Genomic DNA, 20,925 nt, shown 5'->3' on the forward strand with positions numbered 1-20,925 from the left:
GATGAAAGAGAACAATAGGTTACTATCGTAACCCCGGTTCTCTGAAACATCGAGTGGAGAGATCCACCAGCTTTGCCCCGCTTGCTGCACGAGAAGCGAATATACTTACTGAGGAATAGCAGCGCGCCCAGATGTTATATGCCCTTAGGTGAGGGGGTGTGGCCTCACCTGGCATTGGCTGCGCGCTTCTGTCTGTCTAGCCAGACTTGGTGCAATTGGATGCTTCTGCAGAGGTCAGGTACGGATGCCCTTCCCATAGGTGGATCTCTCCACTCGATGTTTCAGAGAACCGGGGTTACGATAGTAACCTATTGTTTCTTTTCGCCTAATTTTAAATGCTTTTCCCCCCCAAATAATATGATTTAAATGGTGATGAGTGTACTGATTTGATGCATTTTAAAAAGATGGATGATATATATTCTTCAATCCTTCTGACAAAGAAGAAAATATAATGTGAATTACAGTATGTGCAATTTTTTTTAATTTATAAATTGTAGTGCACAGTGTTTATTATAAGGGGTAGAATCCACAGCACAGTACTCACTACTCACTACTCATGAGTACTTTTAAATAAGCTACTTTTTTACTCTTACTCAAGTAGTTTTTTGGACAAGTACTTTTTACTCTACTCACACTACATTTTTTGGAATGTAATGGCACTTTTACTTGAGTATGTTTTTTCAGTACTCTTTCCACCACTGCATGGCTTGAGCGGGCCATTTACAATACAACAAGTTATGACACATACCAGCTGATCTGATTAACAACATAAAAAATTATATGACTGACCTCAGGTCTTCTTTCCAAAGCTTCTTTCATCAAAGGATGCAGTTCCTCAATCAGCTCTCTGTACGAGACATAACAAAATATAAAATCAATAAGACTAAAGAAGAATCAATAATGTGCTTCTAGGGTTTATAGAGCAGTAATTGCTCCGTTTCCCAAAAATACTTTTAAGATTCCAAGAATTGAAATAAGCAGACATAACTAATGTAATATGACATCTGATCACTGCTTTGGAACAATTTATAGTTTGTTCAGATTTATGGATGATCTCAAAATTGTGCTGTGAAAATCAAGTGAAAATGAAAAAAAAGAAAGCTTCTTTAAACATTTTCTTATGAATAAAAAGAAAATGTACCAGCACAATTCTAATTACACCGAAAACTGAAACATTGTTCTATGACAGACATTTTCATTTTTTATTCATTCATGGTAAAATTATATGCATTCAGTGTTTGTGCATCGCCTTATCAAAGTCAAAGAATTCAAAAACCTGATAAGCGTACAACTGAGGTATGACTAGAATGTAAACATCAGATTTATGCTGCTCTTCACATCTCATCTTTAAAAATCTTACACTGAACTTACATGACACATTAAAAAAGATTATTTAAACATTAAAACACCGTATGTTGTGATATAAAATAATCCAAAATGATAATAATAATTATTCTGGTTGTATAATGTCATGGCACTATGAGAAAGTGGCGTCTTGTAGGAACTTGAGTCATCTAAATATCTACAATGGTTTCGGATTTCAACAAATGTGAGAAAACTGTTCAGTTATGTCATCAGAGATCTTAAATATTTATATATGTGCAACATAGTACCTGAAAACCAGTGAATTTGTGCGGCCAAATCCAAGCACCAAAGATTCTGTGATCTCAATGCTTTCTGAACGCATCAGAGGGACCAACTGCTTCAGCAGCCAGGCCACAGACGGGGTGCCCATGATCTAATGAACAAAACGTAAATCAGTGATTCCATCCAGTTATTAAATGACTGTCTGGGGCGTATGACTGTAGACATGACTGGTGCGTGATGCTCAAGACGCCCCACCCACCTTGTTGTCATAGCTGTTGTTGTTGTCTGTACTGGGAGTGATGATCTCAGGGGTGGAAGCTCGAAGATGACCCGAGCTCATGATGCTGGGTTTGGCCACACCGAAACACAGAATCAGATAGTTTCTCCACAGAGGCGCAAAGGTGTCCGCTGAACCAGCCGAGCTTGTCTTCTTGGCGTTAACTGGGTTGCTAAAAGAAGAAGGAATTCAAATGAATCAACTGACTGATGTAAAGTAAAAAAGTAAAAGAGTTATACTACTGTTACTACTACTACTGTTCAACATTTGGGGTCGGTACGATTTTTTTAATGTTTTTGAAAGAACTCTCACCAAGGCTGCATTTATTTGATAAAAAAATAAAGTAAAACAGTAATATTGCGAAATATTATAACAATTTTAAATAACTGTTTTCTATTTTAATATAATATTTTAAAATGTAATTTATTCCCTTTATGGCAAAGCTGCATTTTTAGCATCATTACTCCAGTCTTCAGTGTCACATGATCCTTCATAAATCATTCTGATATGCTGATTTGTTGCTCAATAAACATTTATTATTATTAGTATTATTATCAATGTTGAAGCAACACTTGTGCTGCTTAATATAGTAGTAGAGTAGAAGAGTAAGCGAAAAAGTACTGTACAGAGTCTGCTTTCAGGGGCAGAACCATTTATGCAAGTGCAGTAAGATAATAAAAAGTGTCTATGGGAGGCCATTAAGAGCTTAAACTTAAAGACAGAGATAGCATTAATGTTTAAAAACCTCCTGCACTTTGAGGTTTAAGCCTGGTCAACTAGATTTGAATGCTTACATAACCTATTAGAGTGTCACAATAGTTACAGCTACAATGCAGACCAATCAACAGAGTGACCTCTCAATGACATATAGATATAGGTAAAATGGACATCCATCCCTCACCTGGGCTCAAGTAAAGGCATGAGGAGCTGCAGGCGGGTGAAGGCGTAGGGCCAGGCGTAACTGAGCGCTGTGGGACAGTGCTTGGGAAGGTACTCCTGTCTCAGAAGGCTGAAGAGGCACAGAGCCCAGGGTTCCTTCAGAGACTGTGCCAAGATCCACACACGAGACGGGCTCCGCACGTCATAGTGGCTGCCGAGCAGAGATCCGTTCCACTCCACCAGCCACTGCAAGTCTGCCTGCTGCCCGGCAGCGAGAGACGCCTGTGGGGAAGTGGAAAGGGAGAGATCATAGTGGCAACTAGGGAGCTCAAGATTTGAGGGATTTTTGGAGGGTATTGATGTTACAGACAAAACACAAAATGGATTTACACTAAATTTAGCTCTTAAACGTGCCAGTTTAATACTGCCGTCTGGTATCTATGTGATTCTGAATTTACACAAATCATTGTTTGTCCCACCACCTAATAAACTAAACTCCAAGCTCAAAGAAGTAAAACAGATTTTCTTATAATCTCAGAACAGAAGACACTTTATAGATGTCCTCCGAGACTCGCCTGTAAGCGAAACCGCAAAGGACAGAACACAGAGCACTCACCGAGTCAGCCACCGCCACGTGGGCAAAGCTCTCGAGCACCACTGGGCTCAGCTGGTCCAGTACATCTATCATGGGCCTTTCATCTTCCTGTGTAGACCATATTCAACCATAAAATGAGCGGATGTATACTCAAAGTCCTATATCTGATCAAGTCAGGCTCCAAGCGGCGCTTACCTCAGTCTGACCGATGGTGAGGAAGATTTGGTGGACCTCTCGCAGGATGGACACGGCTAGTTTGCGCGTGCCTGTCTGGCAGGAGCACAGCAGCACTAAAGCGAGACCCTCAACAGCATGCAGGACTGCCGAGTGAGGAGTCCGTTCAGCAGGCAGCCTGGAGCCAGAGCTATTCTGTAACAACTACAGTGCACATACACAGCTTAATTTATTATATTATATTATTATTTAAAATATTGTGTATATTTAATATTAGTTTACATTAATATTAAGTCTCAAATTGCTCTAATTTTTTTATTGCTGTCTAGAAGAAACACCTGAGATATCAAAGAGATCTATTTGTGATTTTTTCTTCACTGAAGGCAAAAAAAAACAAAAAAACAATGAAATAAGTTTTTTTTCTTGCCACTTACTTCAGTGGAGCAGATCTTCGATGTGTCCAGGCTCTTGCTGGTGCTGAGAAGGGCCAGTTTCCACTGTGTGAGCAACTGCAGTAGTAGTTTAAGTGAGGAGTCCAGCAGGGTTTGGTGTGTGTCCTGAACCTCTCGGAGCAGGAAGCTGCAGTAGCCCAAGAGCACTTCCTCTCGCCAGTCTGAGAAGTCCACCAGCAGGCTCTGCAGGGAATTCTGGGCTATCAAACGCAGTTCATCATCCATATGGATGGTTAACCTGCCAGTAAAAAGATCACAAAACATGTTAATAATGCATTCGATGTTAAATGATAAAATAATAAATATAAAATAAAATATATAAATTATGATCCATTACATTTTATATAAAAAATGTATTATTATTTACTGTTTACCGGTATATATTTTTATTCAGTATATAATTAAATGTTAATTTAGATTTTTTACTTTTTTCCCTAAAGTGTTAAAAAAATATCACCTTTAAAGGGGTCATCGGATGCCCGTTTTCCACAAGTTGGTATGATTCTTCAGAGTTTTCATGTAAAGTTTGTAACATACTTTGATTAAAATTCCTCAATGGTTGTGTAAAACAACACCCTTTTTACCTCCTCAAAAACACCTCTGTTCACAGCTACCCGTTTCGGTGCATGTCCTCATTAAATGATAATGAGCAACTGCTCACCCCACCCCTCTCTTCCGTGAGGGGGGGGGGGGGTATTGTCACACACGATACGTAAAGTGGTGCCTTGGTGGACAGTGTACAAATGGCTGAGAGCAGAAATATACTAATACGGGACAGTTCATCAGTGGTCATGGGCGGAGCACGAGCAATATGAGGTCAAATTGCTCAGAAAATCCAAACGGCTTGATTATTGAGACTGTTTGGTCTCTAAGTGAAAGGATTTTTTTCATTATATGGTGGTTGTCTCCACACACTGCAAAGACACATTTATATGCAAACACCATATACAAGTGAATTTTGCATCCGATGACCCCGTTAAAATGTTCTCCTACATATCTAAATAGTATCATGCACTAAGACTCATAAATAATCGATGTACTTTTTAAGATCTTTTTCACCACAGCGAAGAAGCCACTGCAGCTTCAGTGGTGGAAGTTCACAGAAAGCCTAAACTACCTGGCTGACCTAATGGCTTAAACATGAAGAATTAAGTCTGATAAGACCAGACTCAGATTGCACTGGGACATCCTATTCAAGCTGGGGGCAGGGAGGGATCACATTACTGAATCTCTAGGAAACCTGACCATTGGGCAATTCGTCAAAGCAAATGTTTCCTGCTCACATGCCCATGCACACATCGAACAAATACACTCACCGAGCCAAAAGATCTATGAGCTCTGACTTGGACATGCCATCGGGAAGGATGCGTGGAATGGCGGCCATGCATGTCCTAAAGAGGTCAATCTTGGGTTTCCTCTCGCCCCTGTCAGTATGGAGAGAGGTCACATAAGCTCAAACAGAAATGAGTGCACTGATAAGCTCAAGATTATTTGGACTGATGGGTTGGACAGGTGTGTGCAGAGTATCAGATACACCAGATGAAACATTACTGGACATAGACAAGTGTCATGTGTGACATACGTAATCATATCCTCGGGTTCCTTATTCAGCATCTGTGCGTTACTCAGCATCATACAGCGACCAACCTCCTTATCCAAATGTCTGAGGATATTGTCTAAAGCTTTCCGCACTTGCGGGTAATATAGGGACATTCCTAATTGTTTGGAAAAACAAAAACAGTGTGAAAAAAACTGTGATAGACAGTCATGTTCTTCAATAGTAACAGAGTTTAATGAGAAAATGTCAATCAATATCATTAAGAAGACTTTCTCTTCTTTATGTTTTTGGAAAACGTTTGCATTTCATTCATGTTTTTCAACTTATTCTTCTGTTTGTTATCCAGCACAATAACATCCATGCACTGAGTTTTCAGTTCCACAGACAAAAGTCTTGATTTTATTGAAATGATTCTTCTAAAAGTAGAAGAGATTAACTCACCTATGACTTTAGCCTCATCTTCAGTCAGAGGTTTGCTCAGGAACGTCTTTTTGACTCGTAGTGTGTTTCCAGAAGGAAGCGTGGCCCCCGTGTTCGGCATGGGAGGCTCGCCGTCTTTCTGCTGCAGCTTGTCGGCAATGACCAGGAATGCTCTGAGACCTATATTCATTCTCTACAGAACAGACATACACAAAATCAAGATATGAGTGGCATAACACTGAGATAAAGCTGCTACATCTATTGTAATTTAACAATACTTTACCTCTGGATTAAGACTAAAGGCTTTTGCAGGTTTTCCAACACACAGTAGGTCAAAAATGACTTCTTTCATTGCAAAGTCAAGTCTTTCCTGTAAGATAAATTAGAAAGAGGAAATGCAACTTGCATTTGCAATGATGTAGTTTGCAAAACATTTAAATATTTTAACACATGCTGCATCAGAAACACAAAAAATGAGTAGAGTTGCAAATAATGATGGGAATCTAGCTGTCACTGTGTATTTATTTTGGTAACAACACTAAATCCTTTATCCTTAGATGCATGCACAGTTTGCACAACAAATGAGAATTAAGTCTTGTATAATGGTTTAACTGCTAACAAGAGATTAACACTGAGGTCTTAGTTTTAGATCTGACTGTTATTTAATCGCAGACATACCTGTGCAATAAACTGGATAATTTTAACAAATATATTGAAAGGCATATCTTTAGGAACCACGCTGCGGGATCCTTTAGGGAACAGGGTCGTCACAATAGAGTTGAGGCGGCTGTGGGAACAAGATTGCAGTCTTTAGCAATAACAAGTTTAGGACAAGGTCAATGCATAGTGACACAGATAGCTTGTTATAAGTAGCATTCCATTACAGTGGGAGTCTTGAACCTGGCCTACTTGTGGAATTTGATTTTTAAGAGAGGTTTGTCCTCTTTGGGCTTATTCGTAGTGTATGGTAAACCGCTAAGTCACAGCTTCTTGATATGTAGCATTCAAATCCATGGTTTCTGATATTTATGACCGGCTATTATCCAATACATCCCTCTCGCAAGAACTATGAGCTGACCGTTTTTTCTGCATCATTTGAGCCTTTTATGACCCTTGTGGTCTAATATCATGCCAAACTTTGTTCCTCCTTAAATATACACTACTGTTCAAAAGTTTGGGATTGGTAAGATGTTCTAATGTTTTTGAAAGAAGTCTCAGTAGTGCATAACACAAGAAAAATTAAAAAAGCAACACAGTGGAATCAAGCCACAACACAATGGAAACGAACTACAACATAACGAAAATGCTCTCGTTCATTTCTCGGCCCCCAGAGTTAGTGTTGTGGTGATTCCGCTGTTGTTAACTTAAAGTTTGCTGTTTAAATTTTGTTGTGCTGTGCATTAATGTGCCACCGTAGGAATCAAATGCTATACCATATGTATTTGTAATACTATTTTATTTAGGTGAAAAGGCAACAGATAAAACATTTCAGTTAAAATAAAATTTGATTAGTTTTGGTGGTATGGTTAGGTTTAAGGGTGGGTTAATGGATAAGGGAAGGGTCAACAATGTAATTATAGCTGTAATTACAGAAATTAATTGCAGCTGTAATCACATGCAGGTATTTTTATGTACAATGTAAAAACATGTATGTACACAATTTGTTATTACATAGTTCTTATAGACACCTAATATAAAGTGGGACTGTACTTTTATATAGTATCCATTGTTCATTTCAAACTATGCATAGACTGAATAGCCCACAGTCAAAAAACTATCACCACAACTTCCTTTTCTGCTATTGAAATCCTCTAAGGGCATGTACACCCTTTCCCAAACAACGTCAACCATACTATATCATATTAATCCATATTAATCTATTGTGGATTAGCTACATATGACATCTAAACTTGTCCACTGTTCCTTTTTGGCCCTGAAGATCAAACAAGGGTGTGTATATGGTTTAGTTTGCCAAGTTTTCGATTCCCAGAGGACGATTTTGGCGTTCCAACACCCATCACCCATGACCACCAGCCTCCCTTCTAGTCCTCTCCTTTCTCCACCCATTTTTGGCAGCACTGTCAGTAATTACTAAGTCTTCTACCCCTCCGCTTAAGGCACGACGACTGTAATGGATTGCTTGTTTACTCGCTGCCACTTAGAGGGCTGAGAGGTGTGGTCACACCCCCGGCTCGGTGGACTGGCGGCCACGGGAGGGGCAGGGTACAGACTTGTTTTTATTATTATTACTTCTTTTCAGCCTTCTTGAACTCCATCAAGAAAGCTGGCATTCATAAGATGGACTATATATTATGTAAAATCAGTTTACTGCAGACCTACCCACAGCTTAACTCTTTGGGGCCTCGGATGGGTGTTTTGTTTGTGGCTTTAAACACAAGTAGTTACAGACCAGGGACGTGCTTACCCCTGCGTCGCAGTGTTGCTCTCGCATTTGATGCGGATCATGTAGACCCACAGAAGTCGGTAGAGGGACTCTAGCGCTACCCGTGCCATTTTAGGGTCCTTGCTCTGTAACAACAAAGTTTATTTAGTGAGCAATCCTGGTTGCCATTCTGGTTAAATCACAAATGAATGAATAAAGAGAAACTATAACGCAGGGAAACTATATACCTTTAGATTTGAGAGGCAGTTGTTAAGGAAGACATGCCATCTGTTGAGGAAGAACTGCTTTTGGCTGACACACAGCAGACATGTTACCAGAGGAAACAAAGCCTAAAAGACCACGGAGGGGTACGTAATAAACAGAGTGCCTTTAAACAGTATGAAATACTATAGCTTATGAAAACCAGACTCACCAGAGAATGTTTCTTTCTTGTCGAAAGGTCCAAGGTGGTCTCATACAAGCTCTCCACAAAGTTCCTTAAACAAGGAACATTCACCTCATTCTTGACAGCCTATTAAAGGACAGAAAAGGCAATAATAATGAGTTATTAAAACAATTACTGTAGTGAGTGGTGTGCAAAATGCATGTAAATATGACAGATCTTAATAAGATTTCTCTAACCGCTGCTACAGGAACTAGAATTTCCACAAAGAGTCCAGCCAAAGCATGTTTGATGTCTTTGTCCTTCACTTCCAGAAAATACTGTGCACACTCCTGTGACAGAAAGAAGCACAGAATCGTGAAACACAGGGTTTGCTTTCAGTATAAATTAATTAATAATTAAACAAATGAGCTTTGTGAAAGGAAGATTATCCAAATGTCTTAATTTTCTCTGTTTACCTGCATGAACTGAAAGGAGGCTTCAAACTCCTCAACAGGATACATCTTCACCCGGAAGAACTTCACACCCATTATGAGGCTGATGGTGCTTTGGACCACGTACGGGCTCTGCTCCTTCTGACGGAGCTCTTTCAGCTCACTTATGAACCTCTTTTTAACAGCAGGAAATCTAAAAAATAAAATAAAATAAAAGATGGTCAGATAGAATCACTGGCTTGTGGGCAACGGAAGTTTTACTCTACACACGCACTCACAAATGTCTAAATGTTAGATTTAAAAATAAAATAAAAACTTTACACCTTTTAAGATGTACTCATTTCAATGACATTCCCTGATATTTACAGATTTTCCATGATTGTAGAAATCCTGTCTAAACTATTGCATTCTCAAAGTAGATATCAAAAACAAAACAAACACAAAACAAACAAAAAAAATAGGTAAATTATTCACTGGACATTTTCACCATTTGTCTGGTAAGAGCGTACACTGTGGTTGAAAACGAATAGCACTGCTGCCACTGCCCTCTAATTAATCAGACCCTGAGCTGTCAAATGAGACAACCAGAGACCTGGTAACATCTACTGAAAAAGCAAGGACCAACAGACCAATATTACCCAGAATATTTCACTCAGGCAGAAATAAAACAGACATGCAGAAGCAACTGTTCTACCACAATGACAGGGGCGCAGTTGTTTTGTAGACTAACGCACAAATTATGGGAATGACACTACAGAGGATGCTAAGCATCCAGACCACTTGAAAGCTATGCTTTTCTGAAGATTTAGAAACTCACAAAGGCTGATTTTCAGGCCTAGTGTGCTTTTTCACGTTACAAAAAACACAGTTCAACATTGCTAAATAAAAATAACGTTGACTTTGTTGGATTGACGAGTACTTACTTTGCTTGTGCTAAAACTCCAATCACTTCGGCATAGAGATCAGCTACAGTGTGCATGTTGGCAGTGTTGGGACCATGATACCTGATCATAATAAAACAAATGTAAAATGTATAGGTTTCTGTGAATTTATTTTACTAAATGTATCCAAAAGAGCATTCTAAAGTATCTTACCCCTCTTTATATTTAAAGTGCTTAAAAGCCAAATGAATGACTTCATGGACCAAACCATCCACAACTGGGTGGAGGGGCATCTGGCCAAATGGGAAAAACACAAACGGTATCACATTTAATAACATGGCTCTCTGGAATACTTGATTCTGTTTGGTCCATTGTGGCTTTCTTTGATTTCAAATACCTTTGTATAATAACCGGTAAACTGTATATCAACAATCTCTTCTGAGCTAAAATCTATTGCTAAATTTGCCATTTTGGGTTAGGGTTAGCAAACAATTTGTCAAAGCAAACAATAAATAGCATATATTTTGTTCATTACACAGTTCACAATTGTGATAGTATCTGTTACTTCTTATTTATTACTTAATATTTTCTGTAAGGGTGTCTGACAGGGCAGCAACCACCATTGGTGATGATTAACAGAACAACTTGTAGACTCTATTTGATGTCTGTTAGTTATTTGCATGTAAACTAATTTAGATGTCAATCAAAGTGAGTGTGCCAGTTTGACCTTACCTGTTTCAGAACCTCTATGAGCACAAGAGAGAAGATGAAGCTGATGGCTAGGTCTCTCCTTTCGAGCAGATAATCTTTTTGCTGCTCATCACTGGGAAATGGAGAGAGAGAATGTAAACAGATCATGTGAGCCAATTTTGCTCCCACTCTCTCACACATTCACAGACTAAAGTATCATTTGTCAATGATGAAATGGAGTTTTGCACTCCAGCTATAGGAAGCAGAAGTCACAGAAGCATCAACAACCAGTTGTCTGTCTGATGTCAATGGGCTATTTTGGCAGGATTGTGTCAAATCCAGTTACGTCAGAACTTATCAGGCCAAGAGACAACATTGTATTGCTGTCTCATTGCTCTCTTTTCACATTCATTAAAGGCCCTATGAATTGGTTATTTACACTACCATTCAAAAGTTTATAAAGTCTATAAGATGTTTTAATGTTTTTTCTCTTATGCTCATCCAGGCTGAATTTATCTGACCAAAATACAGTAATGTAATTTATTCCTGTGTTGACAAAGCTAAATTTTCAGCATCATTACTTCAATCTTCAGTGTTACACAATCATTTAGAAATCATTATAATATGCTAATTTTCTGCACAAGAAAGATTTCTTATTATTATCAATGTTGAGTTGTGGTGCTTAATATTTTTTTGGAAATCTTTATTTTGTCACAGCATGGTTGTAGAAAGGTCAAATAAAAAGGCTGGATTTAAATGCAGCAGTTCGACTTCATTTATAATCCCAAAAGAAACCAAACTATAGCATAGAAATCCAGAACAGAAATATATATATATATATATATATATATATATATATATATATATATATATGAGTACATAAGATAAATGGCTCTAAAGTTAATGGATAAAACTCCAATTCTGAATTCATGAGTCTTTAATACGCATGAAGCAGACTTGTTTTACTAAACAGAATTACGCATAATTAAGTATATCATACTGTATCAAGCTTAAATGATCAGCATTATCTATATGTACAAACTGTACAAACAGGACTCACTTTTTGGGCTTTGTATTTGAACGCGGTCTGTACTCGTGAGATTCATCGTCAACTCCGTTCTGTCTTTTGTACCAGTCAAACAGGGTGCGCAAGATAGATGGTAGGCAATACTCGGCCAAAGAACTCATTGTGCTGATCAACTGAAAATAAAAGGAGAGCATGTATTAATTACCACATAAACAAACTAAAAATATACCTAGAGCATAGTACTGTATATAGGCCATGAATTTCATAGTGCATCTTCAGGAGAAAGTCATTTTGAGTGTGGAGGTGGTCTTGGTGAAAGCAGGGGATGTTGTGTGAGTATGTGTCTTAAATGTGTCTGTAGGATGCAAAGAAAGTGAAAAAAACGTGAAGGAGTTGGGGTAATAAGTGCAGGAAGGAAAGGCGGTCCCTGGTGAGGATTCAACACACAGGGAAGGGAGGGAAAAAGGGTGGTTTCAGGGAATCAGAGTGAACACAGCGAGCCCTTCATTCCCTGATGAACTCTGGGAGAAGAATCCCCTCTCAGTGAGGCTCCTGAAAAGCCCAAGGGATCATGGGTACAAACACAGCCCTGTGAGCTCTGAATGAGGCTGCTATTCACCTGCCTCCAACACACACACACACACACACGCACGCATGCAGAAACAACCTTACAGACTCAGGGCAGAGAACACACACTCCACCCAAGCCAGCAATAAAAAGCCCTTTCATTCTAGACTTTCAATGCATTTACTCAACGGTATCTGAAATTAAATTCTGATTTTTAGACATTTCGTACATTTATTAATTTTGCAGATACGTTTGTCATTAATTTGCAAATGAATCTTTGTCCAAATGAGAATCTTTATCAGTCTGGCTATTGGTTCAGAATTATTATACTTGCCACACATGGCCCCCAACTCAAAATTATATATACTTTCTAGATGAGCCAAAACATTATGACCACCGGGCTAATATTGTGTTGGCCATCTGCATGCCACCAAACAGCTTAGACGATCCAAAGCATAGACTCTACAAGAGCCCTGAAGGTGTCCTGTGGTCTCTGGCACCAAGATATTAGCAGCAGATCCTTCAAGTCCTGTAGGACTTGAGAGGTGTTGAGAGGCCACTGTGGATCAGAATGGTTGGTCAAGCACATCCCACAGATGCTCAACTGGGATGAGATCTGGGGAATTTGTAGGCAACACCTTGAACTCTTCATCGTGTTCCTCTAACCATTTCTGAACAATGTGTGCAGTGTGGCAGGGTGCATGATCCTGCTGAGAGATGTCAATTCCACCAGGGAACACCATTGACATGAAGGGGTGTACTTGGTCTGCAACAATATTTAGGTAGGTGGCACATGTCAAATTTATTTCCACATGAATGGCTGGACCCAGGGTTTCTCAGCAGATCATTGCCCAGATCATCACACTTTCTCCACTGGCTTGTCGTCGTCCCACAGTGCATTCTGGTGCCATCAGCTCCCCAGGTTTAGCATATTTCGGATGAAATATGCTAATTTTTTGAGATAGGAATTTTGGGTTTTCATGAGCTGTATGCCAAAATCATCAGTATTAAAACAATAAAAGACCTGAAATATTTCAGTTGGTGTGTAATGAATCTAAAAAATATGAAAGTTTAATTTTTATCATTACATTATGGAAAATAATGAACTTTATCACACTAGCTAATTTTTTGAGAAGGACCTGTATACACATTCACCTAAAGGATTATTAGGAACACCATACTAATACTGTGTTTGACCCCCTTCAGAACTGCCTTAATTCTACGTGGCATTGATTCAACAAGGTGCTGAAAGCATTCTTTAGAAATGTTGGCCCATATTGATAGGATAGCATCTTGCAGTTGATGGAGATTTGTGGGATGCACATCCAGGGCACGAAGCTCCCATTCCACCACATCCCAAAGATGCTCTATTGGGTTGAGATCTGGTGACTGTGGGGGGCATTTTAGTACAGTGAACTCATGGTCATGTTCAAGAAACCAATTTGAAATGATTCAAGCTTTGTGACATGGTGCATTCTCCTGCTGGAATAGCCATCAGAGGATGGGTACATGGTGGCCATAAAGGGATGGACATGGTCAGAAACAATGTTCAGGTAGGCCGTGGCATTTAAACGATGCCCAGTTGGCAATAAGGGGCCTACACCACCCCCACCAGCCTGCACAGTGGTAACAAGGCATGATGGATCCATGTTCTCATTCTGTTTATGCCAAATTCTGACTCTACCATCTGAATGTCTCAACAGAAATCGAGACTCATCAGACCAGGCAACATTTTTCAAGTCTTCAACTTTTCAAATTTTGGTGAGCTCTTGCAAATTGTAGACTCTTTTTCCTATTTGTAGTGGAGTTGAGTGGTACCCGGTGGGGTCTTCTGCTGTTGTAGCCCATCCGCCTCAAGGTTGTGCGTGTTGTGGCTTCACAAATGCTTTGCTGCATACCTCAGTTGTAACGAGTGGTTATTTCAGTCAAAGTTGCTCTTCTATCAGCTTGAATCAGTCCGCCCATTCTCCTCTGACCTCTAGCATCAACAATGCATTTTCGCCCACAGGACTGCCACATACTGGAAGTTTTTCCCTTTTCACACCATTCTTTGTAAACCCTAGAAATGGTTGTGCGTGGAAATCCCAGTAACTGAGCAGATTGTGAAATACTCAGACCGGCCCGTCTGGCACCAACAACCATGCCACGCTCACAATTGCTTAAATCACCTTTCTTTCCCATTCTGACATTCAGTTTGGAGTTCAGGAGATTGTCTTGACCAGGACCACACCCCTACATGCATTGAAGCAACTGTCATGTGATTGGTTGATTAGATAATTGCATTAATGAGAAATTGAACAGGTGTTCCTAATAATCCATTAGGTTAGTGTGTGTGTATATATATATATATATATATATATGTATATATATATATATATATATATATATATATATATATATATATATATATATATTTATATGTGTGAAATTGCAAAGAAAATATGCAATAAAAAAATTATGTAGTTATTATAATTTACAGGAAACTCGACGGAAAAAAAATCTGGAAAGTAATGACATGATCAATGCATGTATGATATATGATCAAAGAATATAAGATATAACACTGTTTCAATACAGTGAGGGACTGACCTGAAGCTCTTGCACTGGCCCTGGGTCAAAATACAACCGTTATTGTTGAGCACTGTATCAAATAACTAGAAATTATGTGCAAACTATGGAGAAATAATGTCTCACACACTGCACATAATGTTTTGAAGATAAGATGGAATACACAATGTCTCCTATGTATCGTGAATTTCAGGTATAAAACTCTCTTATCTAATCTATAAGAGATGCAAATTGACTTCCAAATTGACTTCCCAGACAGCCAGAAAAGCCAAAAACCACATCAAGCTTTTACAGAGGTCACTTTAAATGCTTTAAAGGCCAGACAGATCCATGAATCTATTTTAATAATTCAAAAAGTCAGATTAATTTTTGGCACAGCTGGGCAGCTAAAAAGCTGTCTCTTGTCTTTCCGCTAGGACATCTGTCCACAGACTAGACGTGTGGACGTGCGCATGCAATATGTTCGGGGGGGTAATGGGTTCAGAAAGCAAACTGTACTTACTTGGTCAAACTGGGGATCTTCACCCCTCTGAAGAGACTTTATCAGAGGTTTTTCCTGTAAAAACAACAGAAACATACAGTAATTGCTAGAGTAAATATTATTCAGGCAATTCTAGCTAAAAGTGATTCATTATGGTTTCCTTGATAAAATGCAGCTCTGGCAAAGCTACATTTTCAGTATCATTACTCCAGTTTTCAGTGTCACATGATTCTCCAGCTGCGTCAAGAAACATTTATCATTATTATCAATGTTGAAAACAGTTGTTTCATTATTCTTTGATGAATATAAAGTTCAAAAGAACAGCATTTATTTGAAATCTAAATATTTTTTGTACCATTATAAATGTCTTTCCTGTCAATTTTTTTAATCAATTTAAAGGATTCTTGTACAATAAAAGTTTTTTTGGTTTTTTTTAAATGACCCCACACTTTTGAAAAGTAGTGCATTTACACAAACAGGGCCACCAGCATAGTCTTACAATGTGAAAAAGCTGATCTTAGCAACTATTATGGAACACAACGTCTTCTCTGACTCTTAGAATCTACAGAGCTTGTCAAACATAACACTTTCAGTCAGTGTTAAATTTAAGAGCCCACAGAAGCACCCCTTTCATCTTAGGTTAATAAATATTTCAGTGGCTGAAGTCATTTGAGGGAGAACAGATGAGGGGGCAGACGAGGACAGTGCAATATCCCTCAAGGCTTTCATAAGAGGTTAATGGATCACCTTATGCTCTTGCAGGACTTTTCTCCACTACTGAATTAAATAACTGGGGTATAGTTTAAGACATATATTCTGACTCATAAAAACATTCATTTGTGTCTGAAGAGATCCTTAAACAAATTAAAAAAAGACACTGCAGCTATGAATCGCTCAATTTACTGTCCAGTAAGAGGGATGTATAAATAAACTGGTCATAATCAAGGTCATATTCTTATGTATTAAGTGAACTATGTATTACCTGATCTTGGTTATTGGTTCAGTAAAAATTAGAGGACAAAAGATGAGCTCATCCTGATAGCAGCAGGGACACAATATATCTGTCCTGGGAGGGTTAATTAAAACTAGTCTGCCTGCCGGTCATGAAACTAGCAGCTTGCTGTTAAACACGTGCAGGTGAACTTGCCAGTTGTCTGGGAAATACTACCAATGCTGGCTAAGTGTTCAAGGTCCTTAGAGATAAAAGATCTGTTTTGTACAGGACAAGCATTGTTCTTAGAATCCCATCCTTATTTTCAATGCCTGGCAGATCTAAATTTCATTTCTATTAACAAGGTTCATACAGGGTCACATTAAGGTGAAAGCTGCTAAGCTGCATAAACAACTAGGCAGGCCGAATGAAAAAAGGGGTAGCCGGATTAGCTTATATTTCATTGATATCTTCTGAACAAGCCAATCCCACAGTCTAAATGGTCAACCCTCTCCACAATCTTCAGAGACTGATTTGTCCCTGAGGATTTGAGTGGTCATAGGTCTTCAATAGTTCAGAAATGTCACTCACCAGAGGTTCAGCCATGACAATGCGTATTTTGCGCTCAGAGATGGTGGTGAAGTTGGCAAAGAGGCTCTTGAGCACGTACTCGCCCGGCCGGCTCTCTGGGTCCACGCTGATGGACATCATGACGGGCGGCCCCTTCTCTCCCTGTGAGCAGCAAACCGGGGGGACGGGAGGCTTGCTGTACCCTGGTGAAGCTTTGGATAAAAAACATAAAAATGTATTAATATTATAAATAAACAAAAATAAAGGAAAGAAGATACTAGATAACCTACTGTAAAATATTATGATTTTTCTATTAATAATAGTGTTATTAATCTGAAAGTCAAGCAAATGGAAAATGATTGTAAGAAGTTTGTATTTGTCTTTTTCAGAAAACCAAAAAATTAACATCTGCATTTTTTCAGAATAAATCAGAAACTATTTGAATGAATAGTCAAGTATTGTTTTCCAGACAATGACAGTTTCCTAATCCAGACAGTGAAATCCACTTCAGAATTTCCCAAACCTTCCCATTCTGTAGCTTGCCAGCAACCTGTGTACACAAAGTAACACCTAGTTTTCCTCAACACCAACTAAAGTAACACCCTAGCAGCAGAAGGTGCAACTTTATATCTTTTTTTTTTGTCACATAGCTCACAAACACACAGAGAAGCTACTGGACAGACTGTACTGTAAGTAACGTTGGTCAAGTTGCAGAGGGGGCATATGACAGTCACAGCAGTGTTAATTTTGACAACAAATTTTGATCTAGTTTTAGACACTCATCATATGTTGACGAAAACAGACTTCGCTCCACATGGATTAAACTGCGTTTTGCCTTCCCTTAAAGAGAACAAAAACATAGTCTGTATGTCACCCACAGCATTTCACCTCCAAAAACATACAACAACAGCAACAAACATACAAGCAAGTTCACTTCTTTTTACTTAACTTTTTTTAATCTAAAGACTACTATATTTTACTATATTTAATAAAGTTTAAATACAAAGTTCTGTCATGAAACTCTAAATGGCGCGTGCTGATAGGTTCTTGACTCAATCTGCTTGCAATCACATCATTCTCTAATGGGCACAGCTGATTAGTTCCTGCACTATCAGTAGCAAATGAGTTTGCTGCTCGACATTCAAATACCTATCGTTTGCTATAGCAGTGCAGTCTGCTTTCAGAAACCCTCCACCTTCCCCAGCTCCACCTGTATAGATCTGCTAAGGGGTGATTCATCCATGCATGTACAGCACCAACACATCTTATGCTGGGGCCACACCAAAAGATATTTAAAATCTAATAAGATTTTCAAAATGTGAGACTTCATCCGAGCAGGTTTGGTCACTCTTAACACACCTCACACCACATAAATGATCTGATAAGATCATCTGTAGAACCATCAAGATAATCGGGACTTCACTCAGGATATTCGAAAGGGGAGATATCGGCCCGAATATCTTGTGTCGTGTATGTACTGGCAGTAGCAAGTTCCGTATTTGCTCTACAGCAGCAGCAATAACCAACAGCAGCAGCAGCAGCGTAGCAGATCTATTCTGCCAAGAGCAAAAGAATTAACAATGTCATACCTATTAACATACCAAACTCTCAGAGAGTTGTCATGACAGAACTGTATTCATTTATAAATAATCAATAATAAAGAATGGTTGTTTTTTTTTACATTGTATTAATATTTCTTGAATTTATTGTATTCAACATAACTGCACAATTATTCACTCACATATAATGCACCTAAAAAGGTTGCTAACAAACATTTATTGTTGATGAATTGGCTTAATTTCATCAAACCATCTTAGAACAATATATTTCTTCAAAATGAACAGCCAGTGTGACAGGAGTCTCTTTTTTGCTATAATATTATCTAAACACCAATTCAATCTCATGGACAAGTCTGAAGCTTGCTTTGCACTCATTCATTTGTCTCCATTTACTAGTTTCATCTTCACTCACAGATTCTCACTTCCCTCTCTCTTTTTCTCTTTTGTAGCACCTACCCAGGCCCTTGATGAAGTTCACCATGCTGGTTTTATTCCAGCACATTGCTGTGCTATCCATAGTGGGGGAGTAGTAGTATATTTGATCCAGTTTTCCAAACCTCACACGTCCTTATCAATCATTCCAGTGATGGCGGGACCTTCTCCGGTTCGCCACCTGCCCCATACGGTAACGTCACAGTGCGAGTTGAAACAAAAAAGTCAGAAAATTGTGGGATAACAAATCCAGACCTTCTGAAGGCTCCCTATTGCAGTGTAAACGTCCACTGCCTCTCGAGACTGAAGGTCAGCCTGGAATTTTTAGCTGAGGTCTGGGCAAGTGTGCAGGACTGACATGTTACAGTGGCATAGTTGCAGGGCTATATTTATCCCTGTGTACACACTATACGTCCTGATCTCCCCTCTGCCACTAACCAACAGTGTAAACATCATTTGATTGGGCACAAACTCACTCACTCACTCTCACTCCCTTGTTTGCTCGTACGTAAAAACACAGACGGTGTAAACTAAGCAATATAAACTATCTGAATTCCACTGACTGACTCCATTACACAATCTTGACTTGGGAAAACAGCCATTGGCAGCAAATGGGATAGCAACAAGGCTTGTGAAATTTAATAAAAAATATTGTAAATAAAATACAAACAGAACTCATGCCATCAAATGTCAATAAATATTCAATAAATAAACTACAATTCCATGACGCTGACATAATCAAATAAAAATGACAGTATAATAAAAAACCATTACTTTTAGTCATTTAATTTCATACAAGTATATGCATAATATGCATACTAATGTTCAAACGTTTGGGGTTGGTGAGATCTGCATTTATTTGATCAATAATACAGTAAAAATTGTAATATTGTGAAATATTATTACAATTCAATATAATGGTTTTCTATTTTAATATATTTTAAAATTAAATTTACATTTTCCTGTAATTGCAAAGCTGGATTTCCTTTGGTGTCATGTGATCCTTCAGAAATCATTCTATTTGTTGCTCAAAAAACATGTCTTATTATTATCCATGATAAAAACAGTTGTGTTCTTTTGAGGAAACAGTGATACATTTTTTTTCAGGATTCTTTGATGAAAAGTAAAAAGCAGCATTTATTTGAAACAAAAATTTTGCTGTGACATTATAAATGTCTTTACTGTCACTTTTGATAAATTTAATGCATCCTTGCTGAATAAATTATTAATTTCTTTATAAAAAAATTACCGACCCCAAACTTTTGAATGGTAGTAAAATATAAAACAATCAGGATGAAAGAGCTCAGCAACGACTAAATATATACATATATATTTTGCCATGATTCTCTCACTTGGTTAGTGTAGCATTAACTGAAAAAAAAGTAAAATTGCGCTGACATGATGACTTCAACATAAGCGATAAGTCTATCTTGGAATGAAAGATTCATTCAGAGTCATTAAAAAGAAATTTCTATATGTATGCGATTCCATCAGGTTGCTAGGGAGGCTGTCATAATAAGTGAAACCAACTAGCAACAGAATACCCTAGTAGTAACCACCTAGCAACTCCCTAGTAAGTATTTTAACACCTATAGCAACCGGACAGCAACACTCTGGCTAACACCCAGGCACTATGGCGGTGGGTTTTCCATGTGCAAGCACCACTCTCATTTTATTCAGAAAACTAGTTTTTGACAGAAGTGGTAAACAGGTCACTCTGTGCTCCAGTGCCAGTCTAGATGATTACGGCAGCATGATGCATTACATGTGATTCTGCAAACAAAAGATGGGCTCAGACAGAGCATTACATCAGCGTTCTGCAGAGGAGCCTCTGAGGATTGAGCTGCTCCCAACAGGGACAATATAAGACATAGAACAACGCCTCTCTATTTCACAAACACACTCACACACATTGACAAGAGACATACATAAACACAAATACAGTATACAGACATATATTTTACCTCTTTTTTCTTTCTAAAACAAATCCTGTTGTGTCCTCCCATCATTTTTCTAGCTCAAGGATGGACAACAAGCATGGAAAAAAACATCTAACA

At 38.5% G+C, this 20,925-nt stretch overlaps 1 protein-coding gene across 9 annotated transcripts in view; it reads right to left on the reverse strand.

Moving 5' to 3' along the window:
* Positions 1-20,925, reverse strand: part of frya (furry homolog a (Drosophila)) — an 89,627-nt gene that overhangs the window by 47,919 nt on the left and 20,783 nt on the right. For 8 of the 9 annotated variants that reach the window (XR_013195933.1, XR_013195934.1, XM_077208122.1 and 5 more), the window contains exons 2-24: positions 16,899-17,089; positions 15,398-15,451; positions 11,794-11,933; positions 10,776-10,866; positions 10,257-10,336; positions 10,086-10,166; positions 9,187-9,355; positions 8,968-9,060; positions 8,759-8,857; positions 8,574-8,675; positions 8,368-8,471; positions 6,621-6,729; positions 6,226-6,312; positions 5,964-6,135; positions 5,547-5,679; positions 5,281-5,388; positions 3,947-4,202; positions 3,534-3,716; positions 3,360-3,446; positions 2,766-3,025; positions 1,847-2,036; positions 1,614-1,738; positions 790-847 (exon numbers count right to left, since the gene is read on the reverse strand). Coding sequence is in view for 7 of the 9 variants with exons in the window: in XM_077208118.1 (XP_077064233.1) it covers positions 790-847; positions 1,614-1,738; positions 1,847-2,036; positions 2,766-3,025; positions 3,360-3,446; positions 3,534-3,716; positions 3,947-4,202; positions 5,281-5,388; positions 5,547-5,679; positions 5,964-6,135; positions 6,226-6,312; positions 6,621-6,729; positions 8,368-8,471; positions 8,574-8,675; positions 8,759-8,857; positions 8,968-9,060; positions 9,187-9,355; positions 10,086-10,166; positions 10,257-10,336; positions 10,776-10,866; positions 11,794-11,933; positions 15,398-15,451; positions 16,899-17,089 (2,972 nt within the window). In the remaining 2 variants the exon portion in view is untranslated. Of the gene's footprint in view, positions 1-789; positions 848-1,613; positions 1,739-1,846; positions 2,037-2,765; positions 3,026-3,359; positions 3,447-3,533; positions 3,717-3,946; positions 4,203-5,280; positions 5,389-5,546; positions 5,680-5,963; positions 6,136-6,225; positions 6,313-6,620; positions 6,730-8,367; positions 8,472-8,573; positions 8,676-8,758; positions 8,858-8,967; positions 9,061-9,186; positions 9,356-10,085; positions 10,167-10,256; positions 10,337-10,775; positions 10,867-11,793; positions 11,934-15,397; positions 15,452-16,898; positions 17,090-18,892; positions 19,174-20,925 lie in introns of those variants that run through there. The other variant, XM_077208121.1, reaches the window with a different exon arrangement.

This window comes from Siphateles boraxobius, unplaced genomic scaffold (assembly GCF_051911475.1).
Source record: "Siphateles boraxobius isolate OS27281-9 unplaced genomic scaffold, OSU_SipBor_1 6, whole genome shotgun sequence".
Taxonomy (NCBI): domain Eukaryota; kingdom Metazoa; phylum Chordata; class Actinopteri; order Cypriniformes; family Leuciscidae; genus Siphateles; species Siphateles boraxobius.